Source organism: Catharus ustulatus, chromosome 30 (assembly GCF_009819885.2).
Source record: "Catharus ustulatus isolate bCatUst1 chromosome 30, bCatUst1.pri.v2, whole genome shotgun sequence".
Classification (NCBI taxonomy): domain Eukaryota; kingdom Metazoa; phylum Chordata; class Aves; order Passeriformes; family Turdidae; genus Catharus; species Catharus ustulatus.
This window is the reverse complement of record NC_046250.1, coordinates 3,431,205-3,452,300: the sequence shown is the minus strand read 5'-3', so window position 1 is coordinate 3,452,300 and position 21,096 is coordinate 3,431,205. Positions and strand designations below refer to the sequence as shown.

Sequence of the window (21,096 nt, the reverse complement as noted above, 5' to 3'; positions counted from 1 at the left end):
TTTTTCCACGCGAGATTTTTCCACGCGAGATTATTCCACGCGAGATTATTCCACCCGTGTTTTTTCCACGCGTGATTTTTCCATGTGTGATTTTTCCATGCGTGTTTTTTTCCATGTGTTTTTTTCCACGCGTGATTTTTTTCCACGCGATTTTTTTCCCTGCGAGATTATTCCACGCATGTTTTCCACGTGTGTTTTTTCCACGCGTGTTTTTTTCCACGGGAGATTATTCAACACGTGGAAAAACACGCGTGTTTTTTTTCCACGTGTTTTTTCTCCATGCGTGTTCTTCCACACGTGTGATTTCCCACGCGTTTTTTCAACACGTGTTTTTTCCACGTGAGATTATTCCACCCGTGTTTTTTCCACGCGTGTTTTTTCCATGCGTGATTTTTCCACGTGTTTTTTTTCCACGCGTGTTTTTTTTCCCTGCGAGATTATTCCACGCGTGTTTTTTCCACGGGAGATTATTCCACACGTGGAAAAACACGCATGTTTTTTTCCACATGTGTTTTTTCTCCATGCGTGTTCTTCAACACGTGTGATTTGCCACGCGTGTTTTTTCCACACGTGTTTTTTCCACACGTGTTTTTTCCACGTGAGATTATTCCACGTGTTTTTCCACGTGTGTTTTTCCATGCTTGTTTTTCCAGGAAGATTATTAATTACGTGTTTTTTCCACGTTTTTTCCACACGTGTTTTTTCCACACGAGATTATTCCACGCGTTTTTTCCACCCGTGTTTTTTTTCCATGCATTTTTTTCCACGCATGTTTTTTCCACCCGTGTTTTTCCACGCATTTTTTTCCGCGCGTTTTTTCCACGCGAGTTTTTCCACGCGTTTTTTCCACGTGTTTTTTCCACGCATTTTTTTCCATGCGTGATTTTTCCACCCGTGTTTTTCCCACCCATGTTTTTTCCACACGTGTTTTTCCACGCGTTTTTTCCATGTGAGTTTTATCCACATGTGCTTTTTTCACGCGTTTTTTCTACCCGTGTTTTTCCACCCGTGTTTTTTTCACGCGTTTTTTCCACCCGTGTTTTTTCCACCTGTGTTTTTTCTACCCGTGTTTTCCACGCGTTTTTTTTTCCAGGCGTGTTTTTCCCGCGAGATTATTAATCACGTGTTTTTTCCACACGAGATTTTTCCACGCGAGTTTTTTCCACGCGAGTTTTTTCCACCCGTGTTTTTTCCACACGTTTTTTTCCACGCAAGATTTTTCCACGCATTTTTTCCACGCGAGATTATTCCACGTGTGTTTTTTTCCACGTGTTTTTTCCACGCGTGTTTTTTCCACGGCTCCCCCCGGTGGCTCGCAGCTCTCACTTCCGGGTAGGCAAATTTTTTGAACTTTGCCCATCAGATAAGGCGCACCGGACTATAAGGCGCACTTCCGGGTTCCGGGGAAAATTTTATTCAAAAGGGTGCGCCTTATAGTCGTGAAATGACTGTATCCCCAGGGGAAAACCCCACACAGAGCTTTGGGAATTGTGTCTCCAAGTCGCCAGAAATGCCAGATCCCGATGGAACAGGAACGGGAACAGGAACGGGAACAAACACTGGGAGAAACACGGCACCGAAAGAACTCCAAACTCCAACCCCCCAAAATCCACCTCAACCACAAGTTTTCCAGCTGCTCCAGCCCCTCGGGAAGTTTTGGTGCAGAACAGAAGGATTTGAGTGTCTGGAGAACAAAGCCAGGCTCAGGCTCTCCCTGCTGGGATCTGGCTCCAGCTGAGTTAAACCAAAAATCCAACCCCAAAAGTGAACCACGGTGCTCCAGAGGCACAGAGGAAAACGGGAAATCAGGGAAAAACCACCCAAAAAAAAGAACAACCCAAAAAAAGTTTAATACAACAGAGAGTATCAAAACATCCAAGAACACGCTAAGCCTGAATTTGGCGCGGGGAGCCGGCAGAAGGAGCCCCCCCTGCCCCCTCAGTCGGTGGCCTCGGGATCCGTCTGTGCCATGTACGCGTCCAGCTCGGCGTCCAGGTGTCCCTTGGTTTTGGACATGTAGGCGTCCAGCTGGTTGTCCAGCTGCTCCTTGGTGAGGGCGGGGCGTGCCGAGCCTCTGCCGCGGCCCCGGCCTCTGCCGCGCCCGCCAAACCCGCCCCGGCCCCGGCCGGCCATGCCGCGACCTGCGGGGTGGGAAAGGCGGGGATGGTGTCAGTGATCCTGGGCTGGGAACACCGGGAATGGTGTCAGTGATCCCGGCTTGGGAACACCGGGAATGGTGTCAGTGATCCTGGCAATATCGTCAGTGATCCTGGCTTGGGAACACCGGGAATGGTGTCAGTGATCCCGGCTTGGGAACACTGGGAATGGTGTCAGTGATCCCGGCAACACCGGGGATGGTGTCAGTGATCCTGGCCTGGGAACACCGGGAATGGTGTCAGTGATCCTGGGCTGGGAACACCGGGAATGGTGTCAGTGATCCTGGCTTGGGAACACCAGGAATGGTGTCAGTGATCCTGGCTTGGGAACACCGGGAATGGTGTCAGTGATCCCGGCTTGGGAACACCGGGAATGGTGTCAGTGATCCCAGCCCAGGAACACCGGGAATGGTGTCAGTGATCCTGGCTTGGGAACACTGGGAATGGTGTCAGTGATCCTGGCTTGGGAACAGCGGGAATGGTGTCGGTGATCCTGGGCTGGGAACACCGGGAATGGTGTCAGTGATCCCAGCTCAGGAACACCAGGAATGGTGTCAGTGATCCTGGGCTGGGAACAGCGGGAATGGTGTCAGTGATCCTGGCTTGGGAACACCAGGAATGGTGTCAGTGATCCTGGCTTGGGAACACCGGGAATGGTGTCAGTGATCCTGGGCTGGGAACACTGGGAATGGTGTCAGTAATCCTGGGCTGGGAACACCGGGAATGGTGTCAGTGATCCCGGCCTGGGAACACCGGGAATGGTGTCAGCGATCCCGGCCTGGGAACACCGGGAATGGTGTCAGTGATCCTGGGCTGGGAACACCAGGAATGGCGTCAGCGATCCCGGCCTGGGAACACCAGGAATGGTGTCAGTGATCCCGGCAACACCAGGAACACCGGGAACAGCATCACTGATCCCGGCAACACTGGGACTGATCCCAGCCCAACAACACCAGGAATGGCATCAGTGATCCCAGCAACACCAGGAACAGCAGGACTGGTTCCAGCCTGGCAACACCGGAAATGGTGTCAGTGATCCCGGCCTGGGAACACCGGGAATGGTGTCAGTTATCCCAGCTCGGGAACACCAGGAACACCGGGAACGGCGTCAGTGATCCCAGCTTGGGAACACCAGGAAGAGTGTCAGTGATCCCAGCTTGGGAACACCAGGACTGATCCCAGCCCAACAGCACTGGGAACAGCAGGAACAGCGTCACTGATCCCAGCCTGGGAACACCCGGAACAGCGTCACCGATCCCAGCCCAGCATGTTCCCATCCCCTGGTGATGCCCTGAGTCCTTCTCATCCCAAGGAACGGCTCAGAGGAGCCAGGAGCTTCCCAAAAATTCCTTAATCCCAGCCTAACACCAACATCTGGCTCCTGGGTTTCCTCTCCCACCTCTGCCTCACTTCAGTTTGAACAACCAGGTCTTGGATAAAGGCTTTGGGAATTTTGGGAGTTTTCCCCCTCCCACCCTGCTTCACTTCAGTTTTAAAACACCCAGGATTTAAATGAAGGATTTAGGAATTTTTCCCTTTCCAGCCTTGCTTCACTTCAGTTTTAGAACACCCAGGATTTGGAGGAAGAGTCTGGAAACTCTGGTGGCTGCAGCCTCAGCCAGGGAAGGAGGATCCCAGCTGTAAATTCCCATTATTCCCGTTATTCCCTGTCCTCACTCACCTCTGCCGCCGATGCCGCCCCGGCCCATGGCTCCCCGGCCCAGGCCGCCTCTGCCCGGGCCCCCTCGGCCCCGGATCCCTCCTCTCCTCAGGCCCATCCTGGGGGCAACGCCCCTCCCGCCGCGCAGCAGGGCCTGGCCTGCCAGGGAGAGCAAAGATTCAGGGTGGGAGAGCCAGGAAATGGGGATTGCAGTGTGGGAGAAACAGAAAATGGGGATTTCAGTCTAGGGAACACAGAAAATGGGGATTTCAGTGTGGGAGAACCAGAAAATTGGGATTTCAGTGTGGGGAACACAGGAAATGGGGATTTCAGTGTGGGAGAACCAGAAAATTGGGATTTCAGTGTGGGGAACACAGGAAATGGGGATTTCAGTGTGGGAGACACAGAAAATGGGGATTTCAGTGTGGGAGACACAGGAAATGGGGATTTCGGTCTGGGGAACACAGAAAATGGGGATTTCAGTGTGGGAGAAACAGAAAATGGGGATTTCAGTGTGGGGAACACAGAAAATGGGGGTTTCAGTCTGGGGATGGTGTGGGGAACCCAGAAAATGGAGATTTCAGTCCAGGAAATCCAGAAAATTGGGATTTCAGTGTGGGGAACAAAGAAAATGGGGATTTCAGTCTGGGAATGGTGTCTGGAACCCAGAAAATAGGGATTTCAGTCTGGGGGACACAGAAAATGGGGATTTCAGTCTGGGGAATGGCATGGGGTCACAGAAAATTGGGATTTCAGCCTGGGGACCCCACACAATCAGGATTTCATTCTGGGAACCCCACACAATCAGGATTTCAGCCTGGGACCCCACACAATCAGGATTTCAGTCTGGCACCCATACAATCAGGATTTCAGACACGGAACCCCACACAATCAGGATTTCAGTCTGAGATCCCACACAATCAGGATTTCAACCTAGGAACCCACACAATCAGGATTTCAGTCTGGGACCCCACACAATCAGGATTTCAGACAAGGAACCCCACACAATCAGGATTTCAGTCAGGGGACCCCATACAATCAGGATTTCAGCCTGGGGAACCCATACAAGCAGGATTTCAGTCTGGCACCCCATACAATCAGGATTTCAGTCTGGGGACCCCATACAATCAGGATTTCAGTCTGAGATCCCATACAATCAGGATTTCAGTCTGAGATCCCATACAATCAGGATTTCAGACACGGAACCCCACACAATCAGGATTTCAGACACGGAACCCCACACAATCAGGATTTCAGACACGGAACCCCACACAATCAGGATTTCAGCCTGGGAACCCACACAATCAGGATTTCAGACACGGAACCCCACACAATCAGGATTTCAGCCTGGGGACCCCATACAATCAGGATTTCAGCCTGGGGACCCCACACAATCAGGATTTCAGCCCGGGAACAGCACAGAAAAGGCCGTGGGCACGCAGCAGGGCACTGACCTCGCAGTGTGACCCCTCCTCGCAGCATGGCCCGGGCACCTCGGCCCCTGAGGGCCCCCCTGGGCATCCCCCGCTGGCCCAGGGCCAGCCCCCGGCCCCCCAGGGCTCCTCGGGCCAGCGTCCCCGCCGGCCGGCCCAGCCGCGCCTGGATGTTGCTCTTGCCGAGGCGTTGCTTCAAGCTCTTCTGGAAGAGAAGATTTGGGAAGGGACAGGAGTCATGCAGCGGTCTGGGATTGGGGATACAACTGGAATTAAGTGTTGGGTTTGTTTCCCAGGTGCAGGCCTGCACTCCCCATCCATCACTCGGGAGGGTGGGGGGTAAATCTGCTCTGGGACTGGGAGGTGAAGCGCTCGGCAGCTCCCGGATGCAGCCCCGGGATCAGCCAATTCTCTGGAAAAATAGAGAGGAGACATCAACAGCCAGCAGCCAACACCCCCACACAACCAGGGAGCCTCAATGTGTTACTGGAGAGAGGGAAAAATTGGGATTTCCTGCAATTCCCTCCCTTCTGGCATCATGGAATGGCCTGAGGTGGGAGGGATCCATCAGGATCAGCCAGGCCAACTCCTTCTCCTGCTCAGACTCCCCAAAATCCCACCCTGGGGATCCCTGGAGTGGTGTCCCAACGCTCCTGGAGCTCTGGGGGAAGAATCTTTGACAGATCTGGGGGAAGAATCTTTGCCAGATCTGGCCCTTCCCTGAGTGCCCTCAGCCCCTTCTCCATCCTCGTGTCCCTGCTTTGGACACTCTCCAACACCTTCTCTGCACAATCCCAAAAGTGTCCAGGTCAGGAAAGATCTCCCAGCCCACAGAGTCCAGTCCCCAGCCCAGAGCACTGAGTGCCACTCCCAGGCTTTTTCCCTGGACACCTCCAGGGATGGCAACTCCAAGGTGAAAAAATTCCAGCCTGGCCCTCCCGGCAGGGAGCCAAAATTCCCCTCTGAGCCTCCTGCGCAGCTCCCCACACTCACCCTCCATCCCCTTCCCTCCTCTGGCCTCTCTCTCTTCCTGGAGCTGTTTTTTCCACATCCTGCCAGGCCCAGATCTCCTTCCTGCTCACCTGTTTGAGCTTCAGAGCGGCCTGCACAGACGGCCTGTTCTCCATCTGCTGGGCCAGCCGTCTGTTGCGGGCGCTGGCCAGCTGCTGCTGCTGCATGGTGGCCCGGATATTCACCGGCATCGGCTGTTTGTTCTTCAGCATGTTAGTGAAGCTTCAAGGTCGAACAAAACGGGGTTTAATTAAAGCTTAAAACACACAATTATCGGCATTTTCACCGTGCTCGAGTGGGGCTCCAGCTCCCATGAACCTTAATGCAAAGAGTGGCACTGGGTGGGATTTACGGATCCCGCAGAGGCAGGGATGAGGTGGAAGTTTTTCCAGTGGGAATGAGGAAAAAAGCTGGAGGTTAGTGGGTTTAGAGATGGCAGAGAGGGGTGACGACCAGCAGGAAGCGGGGATGGTGGTGGCAGGGAGGGAGGAAACAGGGTAGCAAAAGCCAAATTGACACCCCCACAAAATAAAAGAACAATCTGGGAAAAGAGGGAAAATTCCAAAAACACCACGCATGGTGGTTGGGTTGGAAGAAATCATCTTAAAGCCTTTTCCAACCTTAACAATTCCAGGATTCTGCAAAATCCCAGAGCATCTCCTGAATTCTGCTCTCCTGACACGAGAGCTGGGGAGCTCAGAGTTTTTATTTCTCCATCCAAGAGCAAGGATGTGACAAACAACCAGGAGCTGGCTAATCCACCCCCAAAAAACAAAGATTTTGGGCTGGCAGGGAGGGAGATGAGGCAGCAAGGTGTCCCAAAACGCTCAGCAGGACACAGAGAGGGAAAACCCAGCGGGAAGGACCCAGGGAGGAGCTGGAGGACAGAGAGGGATGGAGGTGAAGCGAAGCTGTTGCCTCTTACAAGGCCCAGCAGAGCCTTCGGGCCGGTTCCGAGGCCGCCGCCGGCCTCTTACAGAGCTCACCCGCGCAGGTGAGACCCTCGGGCGCGGCAGCAGGGCCAAAATACCAATGTCAAAACATGTGGGAGAGACAGGGAGGGTGTGAGGTTGGTCTCTGCTCTTACAACGCATCCCACCGGTTTGTTTTTGGATTTTTTTTTACTAAGAAACACGGAGATGTCTCCGGAATTTCGGCCCTTTTAACCCCTGCCGTGCCGCAGGGTGTGTGTGGAGGCACCCGCTCGCTCCACCAGGTTAAAAGAGGGCGGAAACCACGGTGGGTTTTTTGGTTTTTTTTGGATTTGGATAGTGAGAATTAAGTTTTAAAAAAATAAAAATTAAAAAAAAAAAAATGATTTCTTAGGAGCTGAAGGTGCCGTTGGCTTCCTCACCGCTCGTTCAGAGACATCTTGGTGGTGCTCTTTAGCACGACCTTCGGTGCTGACTGTGCAGCCATCTTCAGAGAATCTGCAAAACAGGGCCCAAAAGAGAAAACTCAGATCTTTATCACTCATTTGTACCGCCAAACACTAAAAATCCCTCCCTTTCTGCATCCCTGAGGGGGTGAAATCGAGATCAGGGCATGTTATGTGTAATATATTCATTTATTTTCTGTGATTTTTAACCCCCTGATGGAATTTTTCGGTTCTGATTCTGGGATTTTTAATGGTTTTTGGTCCTCTCCCAGTTTTAATAAATCAGGGAATTCCTTTACTTCTCCCCCACCAAAAAAATTATCTTTTAACAATCAGCAATATTAAGAAGAATAATACAAAAATCCAGCAGCAAGACAGCAACCAAATGCCATAAGGTACAAAACAGAACCAAAATCATCAATTTGATACAATTATTATATATTTATATCATTAAACATTAAAAAAACTCTGTTCTGTGTGGAAAGAACTCAGAGCGAGGCAGGTTATAGGTACTGTATTAATGTATTTTAATGTTTCCTAGTCAGGTTTAATAAACATGGGAGTTACTTTAATTTACGTTTATCTTTTTGCAGCAAATGTCTTATCGCTGTTTTGAGTCATAGCACAAAAATCCAGCTGTAAACAGCAAATAAATGCCTTTGGCACAGTGACACCTCCACATTTTCCATGTTCTCAGCATTACCAAGGTGCAAACCCCGATTCTGAAATAAAATTGGGAATAAAAATCCAGGATGATGCTACAAAAGCATCGAATCCTTTAAAACCATCGAGGTTCCACCTCCCTCAGGGCAGGGATTTAAATCCCCTTCAGTGCTGGATGCCACAGAAACATGCTGAGTTCCAACCCCGAGGTCTGCAGATCGATTTATTAATTTAATTTATAATTAGCAGCAAATTTAACGGGTGGGTGACGGCCGGGACGCACTCACTCTTACAATATCCGCAAAATAAAATGGCTTTATTGAGAAGATAAACTGAGACACCAGAAAGCCTTACTCTTGTTTAAAACTATATTTAATATTTTTATTATCACATACAGCAGCTTTTTCAAGTTGAAGTGGTTTTTAAAGCGGCTTTTTTCCTGAGGAAATAAACCCCAAACGCTCCGCCTCCATCAGCCCCGGCGCCGATCCTGAGGGGACCCCGGGCCATGAGGGGACCGTGAGGGGACCCCGGGCCCTCAGCAGCGCCCCCCCCCGGCGCCCCGCGCAGCCGGGCCGCTCTCACTCACCGAAGCACACGGTCGCCAGGTCTCCGGTGGCTCCGGCGGGCGGGCGGGTGAGTGCGGGGCCGGTGTGGGGCCGGCGCGGGGCCGGGGCTGGCGCTGAGCTCCGCCCGCTCCCGCCGCCGCCGCCGCTTCTCCCTCAGCCGCCCCGCGACAAAATGGCGCCCGCGCCGCTCCCGCCCCCGCCGAAATGGCGGCCGCGCGCTCGGCCACGCCCACCCCCGCGCGAGCGCCGCTAGGAGCGCGGTGATTGGTGCGGCCCATGAAAGGGGCGGGGAAAGGGGCGGGGCATAGAGAGAGGCGGGAACTCATTATCGAGAAAGGGGTGGAGTCGCTGTGACGTCATGGTAAATGATTACGTCATTGATTCCTCATGGATTCCTAATGGAATCGTCATGGATTCCTCATGGAATCGTCATGGATTCGTCATGGAACCATGGGACCGGGGAGTCATGGGATCAAGGAGCCCTGGAGCCATGGAACTATGGAATGAATGCCCGAATCCCACGGAATCGCTGTGAATTCCGCATCGGCTTTATCAGCTCTGCTGTCAATCCCGTTGTCACAGAATCTGGGAATCGTGGAATCACAAAGCACTGGATCTTGGAATCGCATAGGCTCGGGGGGTTAGGGAGTTGTGGAGTTGGAAAGGACCGTGGAGTCCAACCCAGTCCAACCCAGTCCAACCCAGGACCCTCCCAGTGTCCCACCGTGTCCAGGGAACACTGCCCAGCTGCTCCTTGACCCCTTTCCCATGCCCCACCACCCCCTGGGAGCAGCCCTGTGTCCCAACGCCCATCCCAGCCCCGGGTGATGGCGCTGGTGGCCCTGGTGGCGCCCTTGGCCACCGTCCCATCCCGCTGGGCCGGGAGATCCCAACCGGTTCCTCCAGCCCCGCGGGCGCGGTGCCGGCGCCTCTGGAGCCACCTGCAGCGAGTCCCAGCCTGTCACCCCTCGCTTTCCCAAACCCTGGCGCTCCCACACCCCGACACCGCGATCGCCCGCCCCGGGGTCACCAGGGTGGATCCCAGGGTGGATCCCAGGGTGGATCCCAGGGTGGATCCAGGCACTCGGGGTGACCCAGGGTGGCTTTTCCCCGTGACCCCAAGGTGGGATTGTCCCCTGGGGGGGCACTGGCACAAGGGGGGATGGAAATCCCAAATGAAGGAGCTGACAACACCCCTCGGGCTGGGTCGGTGCCTTTATTGTGGAGCTGGATCCCAGTGGGATCCCCTGGGAATGCTGGGGAGCAGAGGGGCTGAGCTGGGGAGCAGAGAGGGAGCTCTGGATTTTGGGAACCCACGTCCTGCTGCGGCACAGAGGGGGGGTCAGGCGTTCTCCCAGAAGAAAGTGTTGCAGGCCACGGTCAGGGCGGCCACCAGGACCACGAATTCCTGGAAATCCACCTCCCCGTCGCCGTTCTCATCCAGGTCCTGCATGATCTTCTCCACGGCCCCCGCGTCCTTCTGGGCCTGGGGGGGCACAGGGTGAGCCCTGGGGCTGGGCAGCCGCTGTTCCCCTGGGGGAGAGGGGGAAAGGGAGCCCCCAGAACCCCAAACTGGTCCCAGTTACCTCCAGGAAACATCCCAGCTCGCTCTGCAGCAGCTCCTTGAGCTCCTTCTTGCTCAGCTTGTACTTGTCGCCCTCCTTGCCCGAGTAGTGGTGGAACACATTGATCAGGGTCTCCATGGCCCCTTCCAGCTGCGATCCCATGGCTGCGGCTGCGGGACCCCCGGCACGTCACCCGCCAGCCCCCCGAGTGTCACACACACCCCCCGAATGTCACAGGGAAGGGCTGGGGGATCGGGGAGGGGTCTGGGATGGGGGGCCCAGAGCCACCTGTGCTCACCTGAGCTCCCCGCGCTCCGAGTGCGCCCGCCCGGCCGGGCAGGGCACGTTAAATAAGCTCCAAGCCCCCTCCCTCCGGGAGGATCCGATACCGGGGCTGGCCAGCCCGGCTGGCACCGCCGGCCACCCCCGCGGGGGCCGGGCCTGGCGGGCACAACCCTCGGGGTGACCCCGGGTGGCACCCCCAGACCCCGTGGGCACGGACGGGGTGACAGCATCACCTCGGTGTCACCCCCGGGTGTCCCCCCGGCACCCCCGGGATGCGCCAGAACCGCGGAGATTCGGGAGGGTCTGGACGAGCTCTGGGTTCAGGGGGGGTCAAACCCCTCCGGTAGCCCAAAGGTGGCCGTGGTGGCCACGCCGTGACCCCAGCGGCATCCCCCATCTGTCAGCAGCGCATCCCCGGTGCCCAGCCCCGCTCCCGGGGCTCCGGGGGGTGTCCGGTGTCCTCGGGCTGGCCACGGGGGGAGCGCCGGGGGCTATCGAGTGACTCCGAGGGCCCCCCGCGCTCTCAAAGGGCTCTTGTCCGCCTCAAAGGGCCCCACAATGCCCGGCCCGACGTTGCTGCAGCAACGGCTCGGCCAAGAAACCGGAGCCCGAGCCGGCCGGGGGATGCTGATAATGCCCAGGATCCCGTTACGGGTCCGGATCCCGGCGGGGCTGGACCCGGCTGAGGCATCTCTGGGGAGCTCAGCCCCCCGAATTCCTCATTCCCCAAAATTCCTTAAAGCCCTGAATTCCTCAGTCCCGTAAATTTAAATTTCTCAGCCCCCAAATTCCAAAAAAACCCTGAATTCCTCAGCCCCATAAATTTAAATTTCTCAGCCCCCCCAAATACCTCAGACCGCAAATTCCTCAAACCCCTGAATTCCTCAGCCCCACAAACTTAAATTCCTCAGACCCCGAATTCCTCAGCCCTTCAAATTCCTCTTTCCCCAAATTTCCTCAAACTCCTGAATTCCTCAGCCCCACAGATTTAAATTTCTCAGCCCCCCAAAACTCCTCAAACCCCTAAATTCCTCAGCCCCACAGATTTAAATTTCTCAGCCCCCCCAAAATACTTCAGGCCCCTCAAATTCCTCAGCCCTATAAATTCCTCAGCCCCTCAAAATCTTTGGTCCCCCAAAATTCCTCATCCCCCAAATTCCTCAGCCCCAAAAATTCCTTAAACCCCCGAATTCCTCAGTCCCCAAAATTCCTCAGCTCCTCAAAATCCTGAGCCCCTCCAATTTCTCAGCCCCATAAATTCCTCAACCCCCTGAATTCCTCATCCCCATAAATTTAAATTCCCCACCCCCCAAAATTCCTCATCCCCCAAAATTCCTCATCCCCCCCAAATCCCTCAGCCCCATAAATTTAAATTCCCCACCCCCCAAAATTCCTCATCCCCCCCAAATCCCTCAGCCCCTCTCTGGTTTCCCCCAGCCCTGGGACCCCTCAAACAGGATCAGCATTCCCACAGGAGCCAGCCAGGGGTGGTGCCGCCTCTTCACCCCAATCCCAGCCCTAATTTGGGGTTAATTACATCCTGTGCTCAGCTCCATCTCCCAAACTTCCTGTGCTTGGGAAAGATTCAGGGACCTGGGCACCCCAAAACTGGGAATGGGGAAACGGGGGGAATTCCCAGCTGGAATTGGGGTTTGGGAATTGGGGCAGCTCAGGAGCAGGACACAGCTCCTGTTCCTGCCGTGGGGCAGCGAGGGGGGATTTGGGGGGTCCAGGAGGGGCTGGATCCTGAGTCTGGGGGGGTGGGAGGGGCCCTGGTGGCACTCACTCGCTGTGTCCCTGTCCCCAGAGTGGCCCAGGAGCGTCACCGGGGCAGCAGCTGCTCGTGACCGGGACGGGAACGGCCCAAAAATAACCCCTAAAAACAAAAATAATCCCTGCCGGGCACGGACGGAGGGGACAGAGCGGGGACGGGCAGGGCTGGAGTGGCCGGGACACCCCCAGACCCCAAATCCTTTGGGACAGCGGGATTGGGGTGCCCCAGGGTGAACCCAAACACTGGAGGGGTCCTGGGGGCTCTGGCCATGCATCCCCAGACCCCCAAATCCTTTAGGAAAACAGGATCAGGGTGCTCCAGGGTGAACCCAAACACTGGGGGGATCCTGGGGGGATCCTGGGTGCTCTGGCCATGCATTCCCAGACCCCCAAATCCTTTAGGATAATAAGATTGGGGTTCTCCAGGGTGAACCCCAACACTGGGGGGTCCTGGGGGGGTCCTGGGGGCTCTGTTCATGCATTCCCAGACCCCCAAACCTTTTAGGATAACAGGATCAGGGTGAACCCCAGCACTGGGGGGTCCCGGGGGCTCCATTCATGCATCCCCAGACCCCCAAATCCTTTAGGATAATAGAACCGGGGTGCCCCAGGGTGAACCCCAACACTGGGGGGTCCCAGAGTGGTACTGGGGGCTCTGTTCATGCATTTCCAGACCCCCAAATCCTTTAGGATAATAAGATTGGGGTTCTCCAGGGTGAACCCCAACACTGGGGGGTCCCAGAGTGATCTGGGAGGGTCCTGGGGGCTCCATTAATCCATTCCCAGACCCCCAAATCCTTTAGGATAATAAGATTGGGGTGCCCCAGGGTGAACCCCAGCACTGGGGGAGTCCCGGGGGTCCCAGACCCCGCAGCCCCCCCGGCTGGCAGAGCCCCAGCCCGAGCTCTCTCCGTGCCAGGAGCTTCGCACAGAGCCTGGAACAGGTTCCAGCCACCGCGGCTCCCCTGCCCCGCTCCGACCCAGCCAAACCAGTCACTCCAGTTCCCGCTGCCGGGGCTGGGCCCGTCTTGTCTCCCCGTGCCATCGCCGGGGCTCCGCAGGAGAATTTCCACCGGGCTGGGAGGGGCTGCGATGGGGACACTGCTGGGGACACTGCTGGGGACACTGCTGGGGACACCGCTGGGGACACTGCTGGGGACACCGCTGTCCCCTCCAGCCAGCCCCGGTGGGGCCAGCAGGGGCCACTGCCGGGCTGGCCGTGGTGGCGATGCCCAGCTGGGGTCCCCGGGCTGGACAGGCTGCGGAGAGCCCCGGGAGAAGGATGGGATGTGGGCAGGGACCCCTGGGATGTGCGTGGTCACTCTGTCACACGGGGAATGGTGGTTCTGTAGGGTTCCTGTATGGCTCCTGTATGGCTCAAGTCCCTGTATGGGCCTGGCTCTGTCCCTATATGGTCCCTGTCCCTATATGGCCCTGGTCCTGTCCCTATATGGCCCCTGTCCCTGTTCCTGTCCCTGTCCCTAAATGGTCCCAGTGCCTATATGGCCTCCATCCCTCCATGATCCCATTCCCTCCATGGTCTCTGTCCCTGTATGGCCCCTGTTCCTGTCCCTGTATGGTCCCTGTCCCTATATGATCCCTGTCCCTGTCCTGTTCCTGTCCCTATATGACCCCTGTCCCTGTCCCTGTATGGCCCCTGTCCCTCCATGATCCCTGTCCCTATGTGGTCCCTGTCACTCCCTGTCCCTGTCCCTGTCCCTGTCCCTGTCCCTGTCCCTGTCCCTGTATGGCCTCAGTCCCTCCATGATCCCAGTCCCTTTATGGCCCCCATCCCTGTCCCTATATGACCCCTGTCCCTGTCCCTGTCCTTGTCCCTTTATGGTCCCTGTTCCTTCATGATCCCTGTCCTTTCATGGTCTCTGTCCCTTTAAGGCCCCTGTCCCTGTCCCTATCCCTGTCCCTGTCCCTGTCCCTGTCCCTGTCCCTGTATGGCCTCAGTCCCTCCATGATCCCAGTCCCTTCATGGCCCCCATCCCTGTCCCTATATGGCCCCTGTCCCTCCATGGTCCCCATCCCTGTCCCTTTATGGTCCCTGTCCCTGTCCCTTTATGGTCCCTGTCCCTGTCCCTGTCCCTGTCCCTGTCCCTGTCCCTATATTGTCCCTGTCCCTGTCCCTATATGGTCCCTGTCCCTGTCCCTGTCCCTTTAAGGTCCCTGTCCCTGTCCCTATATGGCCCCTGTCCCTTTATTGTCCCCTCCTGGCCACACCGGTGTCCCCGAGGCGGGCTCACCACCCCCTTCCCCTGGGGACCATCCCAACGCAGATCCCAAGGTGACAAAACCCCCGCAAGTCCCTTTCCCGTGTCCCCTCCCCTGCGGGGCCGCTGCAGCCCCTGCCCCTCGCTCACCCCAAATTCCAGGGCCGGGAGTCACGGGCCCGCCTGGCTGCGGGGATGGTGATTCACCCCAAACCTGTCCCGGTCCCTGCCGGGCCTGACTCACCCGCCGCTTTCCCAAGAGCCCATCTGGGTCCCCTGGCCGGGCCAGCCCTGTCCCCTCCGTCACCGCGGGGCCGGATGGGGCTGCAGGAAGGCAATTCCTGCCCCGTGAGCTGGTGTGACGCTCTGGGGTGGGGACAGTGCCACCCCTGAACCGTGGGAGCCTCGCTGACCCCACTGAGAGCTTGGCACAAACCGGGATCTCCCTGCCCTGGCTCCCAAAATCATCACTGGGGTTTCATTTGGGAATTCAGAACCTCAAATTCCCTGCGTGTTGACCCTTCTCACTGCGACCTCGCTCTTTGTCACAGCTTGGGGACATTGGGGACAGTGTCGGGGGTCCCTGGGGGGGCTGGAATTCCCGGTGGGAATGTGGGAGCTGCTGGCCCCGTGCCAGGACTGCCACGTTATAAATACCCACTCATTAAAGGGGAGTGCTCGGGCCGGCCCAACCCCCTAATTAATTTGGATTAATTAATTTTTACAGAGCCCCACTATTAATAGGGATGATGTCAGCGGGTGGCTGAGTCACAACTCTCACTCGGTGCGGGTCGGGCCGGGCTCTGGGCTGGTGACACCGCCAGGGCCAGCCCGGGATGTGACAGAGATGTGACAGGGATGTGACAGGGATGTGACAGGAACGCTCTGGGGTCACCTCCTTGTCCCCACTCCCGGAATGGGGCTCAAAGTTTGGATTCAATCATCTCGGAGAACCGAAACCATCCCCAGAACGGTTCTGGGGATTTTTCTGGCAGAGTTTCAGTGAAAGGCCCGGGTGATGCTCCAGCTCCCTGCTCTCTGTCCCCTCCTGTCCCCACCGCGGGTCCCCGCGCGAGTTCAGCCCTGGTTTGGTCCGGTGCCCTGCCGGGACGGACGGACAGACGGACAGACGGACAGACGGACGGACGGACAGACGGACAGACGGACAGACGGACGGACGGCGGCGCCCGGGCGGTGTCAGCGCGTCCGTCCGGCCTCGCCAGGAAACCCAACACCGGCACAGGGGGACAAAGGCAGCGCTGTCCCCTCCTGCGGCGCGCCTATAAAACCTCCCCAAACCTCCCCAAACCTCCCCAAACCTCCACGACCTGCCGGCAGCGAGGGGTAAGTGGGGGGCACCGCTCCCTGATGTCCCCCTGTCCCCTCCCCGTGTCCTCGGGCCGGGTGGCAGCGGCGACATCACCGGGGTCCCGCACAAGCGCCGCGACCTTCCCGAGCCCTGTGATCCCCCTGGCACTCCCCTGTGGGCTCCTGTCCTGCAGCCCCGGGCCAGCAGCGTGTCCTGCGCCATGGCCACGGGCGAGGCGGGCGAGCTGGGCGAGCTGACGGAGCTGGAGGTGGCCATCGAGCGCATTGTCACCGTGTTCGCCACCTTCGCCGCCAAGGAGGGCAGGAAGGGCGCGCTGAGCGCCGCCGAGTTCAAGGAGCTGGTGCGGCTCCAGCTGCCCAACCTGATGAAGGTGAGGGGAGCAGCAGGTCCCTGGGGGTCCCCAAAAAAACGTGGGGTTCCCCAAAAAACGCGGGGTTCCCAAAAAAACGCGGAGTCCCCAAAAAAACCGCGAAGTCCCCAAAAAATCTCCAAAAATCGTGCGGCTGCTCCGGATCCCGCCGGGATTCGCGGTCTCCGCTCCCTCCCGTGTCCCCCCCTGCAGGATGTCCCCTCTCTGGAGGAGAAGATGAGCGAGCTGGACGTGAACAACGACGAGGAGCTGAGATTCGGGGAGTACTGGCGGCTGATCGGGGAGCTGGCCAAGGCCATGCGCAGGGAGAGAGCGGCCAAAAAGTGACGCGGCCGCGGCGGGGGCTCGGCCCCCAATAAAAGAGGTTTCCCTGAACCCCAACATCGCTGCTGCTCCTGATTTTGAGCCCCCATCTCCTCCCCCGTGGTGGCCACGATGAGGCCTGGCCTGGCCCAGCCCCGGGGTTGTGGTTTGGGGTCAGGCCGGGATGGATGGGGACATCCCAAAATTGCCCTAGCGCCGGTCTGGCTTTTGGAGGTGCCACCCTGCGCCCCACAAACACCTTCCTGCCGCGCTGGGGGGTGGGTGGGGGGCAGAGCTGGACCTGTGGCCGGGGTGGGGCTCGGGAGATCCCCGGCAGCGATGCCGCAGTGGCCGCGGTGGCCACCAGCTCTGTGGCATCGCTGCCCGTCCTCTGCAGGGTCTCGGGTGGCACAGAGTGGCACAGGTGACACATCCAGGTTGGGGATATCCCCATCCCCAGCGTTCAGCTCCCAAACCCCTCCGTGTGGCCACCAGCCGGGGCCCTGTGGCCATTCCCATTCCCCGTGCCAGGCCCGGCTGGATGTGGAACCGTCGGTGTGGCCGGGAAGGAGTCCCGGGAAGGAGGCGTTTCCCGGCCCCACGCTGGCACCGGGCCAGGCTCCCAAATGAGAGGTGTGAGCTCCCACTCACACCTCCCCGGTATAAAACCCGGGCCCGCCGCAGCCCGCGCACACCCGGGACAGCCCGAGCTGCAGGTAAGTGGCCCGGCCTCCCCACGGGATGGGGATCGGAGCCTCGGGCTCCTCTGCTCCCACGCTGGGGAGGACTCCGGGGACGTGTCCCGGCAGCTCCCGGCATCCCGGGGCTCCTTCCTCGCCCTCCGCTCGGCGATGAGGAGGAGGAGGAGGAGGGAGGCGCTGGAGGAAGGGGAGCTCTCCCCGAGCCTGGAGCTGAGCTTGGCTTCCTTCTCCTGCCAGCTCCCCCGGACCCCACCGCAGAGGAGAGACCCGGAGAGACCCCCGGAGACCCCCGGAGAGACCCCCAGAGACATCCCCGAGCAGCAGGATGGGCCAGTGCAACTGCCGCAAGAAGCGCAAGGTCCGGCGGGGACCCCGCGGCACCGCGACCCCCGCAGGGGAGGGGGTGACCCCGCACGGCCCCGGCCTCGGAGCCCCGGGCACGGCGCGATTTGGTGCTGCCGAGCCGCTTGAAAGCTCGGGGGAGTGGGATGGACCCTCGGGATCCCCTCCGAGGATGCACCGGAGCTCCTGTTCTCCTCGGCTTTCAAACGGGGACGCGCCCACCCCGCGCAGGATTTGGGGGCGCCGGGCTGAGGCTCTGGAGGTTCCGCGGTGTTGGAGGGGAAGCCGCAGATTTGAGTGAATCACCTCAAATGTTTCCTTTAAAAACGGAGTGGTCAGGAGTGACCAGGAGTGGCCAGGAGTAGCCAGGAGTGGTCAGGAGTGGACAGGGGTGGACAGGAGTGGCCAGGAGTGGCCAGGAGTGGCCAGGAGCTGGCTCGGGCTGTTCCGTGCCCCCCAGCCCGGCGGGGATGGGGTCTGGGGGCTGCCGGGGGGTGCTCCGGTCCCTGGCCAGCCCCGTCGCGGCTCTGACTCACTCTGCCATCGCCACCCGAGCGCAGGAGAGGAAGAACCAGTCGGGAGAGCCGGGGGTGGCGAGTGACGCCGGGCTGGCTGAGCCCGCCGGGCCCCGGGCGGGGACAGCGCCGGCCCAGCCAAAAATCTGCGGTGGTGACAGCGCTGGGGGGACAGCGGGCGGCAGCTGCAGGGGCTGTCCCAGCTGTGCGACAGCTGGATTGGGGGGCGCGACATCTGTGCGGGGTGGCCCGGAATCTGCGCGGGCAGCGGCGGCTCGCAGCTGGATGGGGGTCACAGCTGGATGAGGGGTCACAGCTGGATGGGGCTCACAGCTGGATGGGGGGGTTGTCACAGCTGGATGAGGGGGTCAGAGCTGGATGAGGGGATGTTACAGCTGGATCACAGCTGGATGAGGGGTCTCAGAGCTGGATGAGGGGTTAGCACAGCTGGATGAGGAGTTAGCACAACTGGATGGGGCTCACAGCTGGATCACAGCTGGATGAGGGGTTGTTACAGTGGATCACATCTGGATGAGGGGTCTCAGAGCTGGATGAGGGGGTTAGCACAGCTGGATGAGGGGTCTCGCAGCTGGATGGGGCTCACAGCTGGATGAGGAGGGTGCCTCACATCTGCCCAGATCAGGAGATTCCCCCCACACCTGCGCAGGGATTAAATGTTTGTCCCACGCGTTGAGGGCTTGTCCCTTCCCCCCGCGGCGTGTCCCACCCCTCCCGAGAGCTGTCCCCGCCCTTCCGGGACCTGTCCCCATCCCCTCTCACCCTGTGTCCCCTCCCCAGGACGGCCAGGAGCTGACGGACGTGGAGCGAGCCATCGAGACGGTGATCAGCCAGTTCCACTGCTACGCCGTGAAGGGGCAGAAGGAATACCTGACCCCCAACGAGATGCAGGAGCTGGTGGTGCAGAAGCTGCCGCACCTGGGCAAGGTGAGGGCGGAGCAGGAGGAGCTCGGGGAGGGGCTGGGAGACCCCCACCCCCATCCCCATCATCACCGCGGTGTTGTCTCCGCAGTGCGTGGGACCCTTGGAGGAGAAGATCGAGTGCATGGGTGACCCCAACGAAGCCAAACTGGAGTTCGGAGAGTACTGGGACATGATGGGGGACGCGGCCAAGGGCTGCCGGAGGAAGTAGAGGGTGGTGGGGGACGGGAAGGCGCCCGAGGCCTCCGGTTCTGCTCCTCCTGTTAAGCGCGAGGGGTCCCGGGGGCTGCGATAACAAAGCGACGTCGCTGCTGCCGGGTGCAGAATCCCCCTCCCCGGCCGCATCCCCGCCCTGCTCGGTTCCCCTTCCCGTCAGGAACGATCCCTCCCGCCCCGGTGGCACCGGGAGGGGTCCTGGCCCTGCTCCGGAGCCGCCTCCATCCCCGGCTTTGTCCCCTCCGGGCGCGGCTCCGCCAGCCCCGGAGCATCGCAGCGAGAGGGGCTCGGCTCCTTCCCCCCATCCCCACCTGGATTTGGGGATTTTCCCTCCATCCCCACCTGGATTTGGGGGATTTTTCCCCTCATCCCCTCTGGATTTGGAGGTTTCACCCCATCCCCACCTGGATTTTGGGGTTTTGCCCCATCCCCACCTGGATTTTGGGGTTTTCTCCATCCCCACCTGGATTTTGGGGGGTTTTCCCCATCCCCACCTGGATTTTGGGGGGTTTTCCCCATCCCCACCTGGATTTGGGGGTTTCACCCCATCCCCACCTGGATTTTGGGGGGTTTTCCCCATCCCCACCTGGATTTGGGGATTTTCTCCCTCATCTTCCCAGAATTCTGGGGGTTTTCCCCCCATCCCCACCTGGATTTGGGGTTTTCCCCCATCCCCACCTGAATTTTGGGACTTTCTCCCTCATCTCCCCAGAATTTTGGGGATTTTTCTCCATCCTCCCCAGGATTTTGGGGGTTTCCCCCATCTCCCCAGGATCTGGGGTTTTCCCCCATCCCCACCTGGATTTTGGGATTTTCCCTCCATCTCCCCAGAATTTTGGGGGTTCCCCCCATCCCCACCAGGATTTTAGGGTTTTTCCTCCATCCCTCCAGGATTTTGAGGGTTTTCCTCCATCCCCTCTGGATTTTGGGGGTTTTCCCCCCATCTCCCCAGGATTTTGGAGTTTTCCCCTCATCCCCACTTGGATTTGGAGGTTCTTCCCCGTCCCCTCTGGATTTTGGGGTTTTCCCCATCCCCACCTGGATTTTGGGGGTTTTCCTCCATCTCCCCAGAATTTTGGGGTTTTCCTCCATCCCACCTGGATTTTGGGGGATTTCCCCCCTCCTCTCTGGATTTTGGGGTTTTCCTCCATCCCTCCCAGGATTTTGGGGTTTTCCTCCATCCCTCCCAGGATTTTGGGGTTTTCCTCCATCCTCCCCAGGATTTTGGGGTTTTTCCTCCATCCTCCCCAGGATTTTGAGGTTTTCCCCCATCTCCCCAGGATTTTGGGGTTTTTCCCCCATCCCACCAGGATTTTGGGGTTTCCCCCATCCCCACCAGGATTTTGGGGTCCCTGTCACCCCAGGGCCATCCCGGGTGGGTGCAGGCAGCCCGGGACCCCTCCCTGCCGGATTTTGGGGGATTATTCTGGGACGTTCTGCCCTCCCCACCTCGGCCGGGGGTGGGTTTGGGATCAGCTGGGGCCGCTCGCAACCATTTTTGTATAAATTAATAAAGGAAAACACTGGGAAAAATAAAAAAAAAACCGAAAAAAAACCCGAACAAACCGAGCAGAGTGGGGAGACCTCGTTTGTGTTTGGGGGGAGAGGGGGAGGCGAGGAGGGGCTGCAGGATTGTGGGGTGGGGTCGGGGGTTTGGGTGTGCAGGGG

The 21,096-nt window shown here is 58.4% G+C and overlaps 4 protein-coding genes across 5 annotated transcripts; 2 read left to right on the top strand and 2 right to left on the bottom strand.

Moving 5' to 3' along the window:
• Positions 1-1,825: 1,825 nt before the first annotated feature.
• On the bottom strand, positions 1,826-9,019 carry LOC117008850 (chromatin target of PRMT1). The gene is made up of 6 exons (XM_033082950.1): positions 8,891-9,019; positions 7,615-7,690; positions 6,332-6,482; positions 5,271-5,454; positions 3,838-3,975; positions 1,826-2,141 (listed from the first exon to the last, which is right to left on the bottom strand). Exons 2-6 carry the CDS (start codon positions 7,677-7,679, stop codon positions 1,939-1,941), a joined length of 741 nt encoding a protein of 246 aa, XP_032938841.1. The 5' UTR covers positions 7,680-7,690; positions 8,891-9,019; the 3' UTR covers positions 1,826-1,938.
• Positions 9,020-10,067: 1,048 nt separating this feature from the next.
• S100A1 (S100 calcium binding protein A1) lies at positions 10,068-19,161 on the bottom strand. Of its 2 annotated transcripts, none has more exons than XM_033082562.2 (3): positions 19,054-19,161; positions 10,457-10,605; positions 10,068-10,356 (listed from the first exon to the last, which is right to left on the bottom strand). In XM_033082562.2, exons 2-3 carry the CDS (start codon positions 10,595-10,597, stop codon positions 10,213-10,215), a joined length of 285 nt encoding a protein of 94 aa, XP_032938453.1. In that variant the 5' UTR covers positions 10,598-10,605; positions 19,054-19,161; the 3' UTR covers positions 10,068-10,212. The 2 variants fall into 2 exon arrangements, with proteins under 2 accessions (XP_032938453.1, XP_032938452.1); XM_033082561.2 differs by lacking the exon at positions 19,054-19,161 and adding an exon at positions 10,734-11,373.
• Positions 15,897-16,793, top strand: S100A13 (S100 calcium binding protein A13). Its single transcript, XM_033082563.1, has 3 exons — positions 15,897-16,056; positions 16,215-16,412; positions 16,605-16,793. Exons 2-3 carry the CDS (start codon positions 16,242-16,244, stop codon positions 16,737-16,739), a joined length of 306 nt encoding a protein of 101 aa, XP_032938454.1. The 5' UTR covers positions 15,897-16,056; positions 16,215-16,241; the 3' UTR covers positions 16,740-16,793.
• On the top strand, positions 17,069-19,785 carry S100A14 (S100 calcium binding protein A14). The gene is made up of 4 exons (XM_033082565.1): positions 17,069-17,431; positions 17,654-17,774; positions 19,072-19,218; positions 19,304-19,785. The coding sequence occupies exons 2-4, from the start codon at positions 17,742-17,744 to the stop codon at positions 19,421-19,423; spliced, it is 300 nt and encodes a 99-aa protein (XP_032938456.1). The 5' UTR covers positions 17,069-17,431; positions 17,654-17,741; the 3' UTR covers positions 19,424-19,785.
• Positions 19,786-21,096: the final 1,311 nt, after the last annotated feature.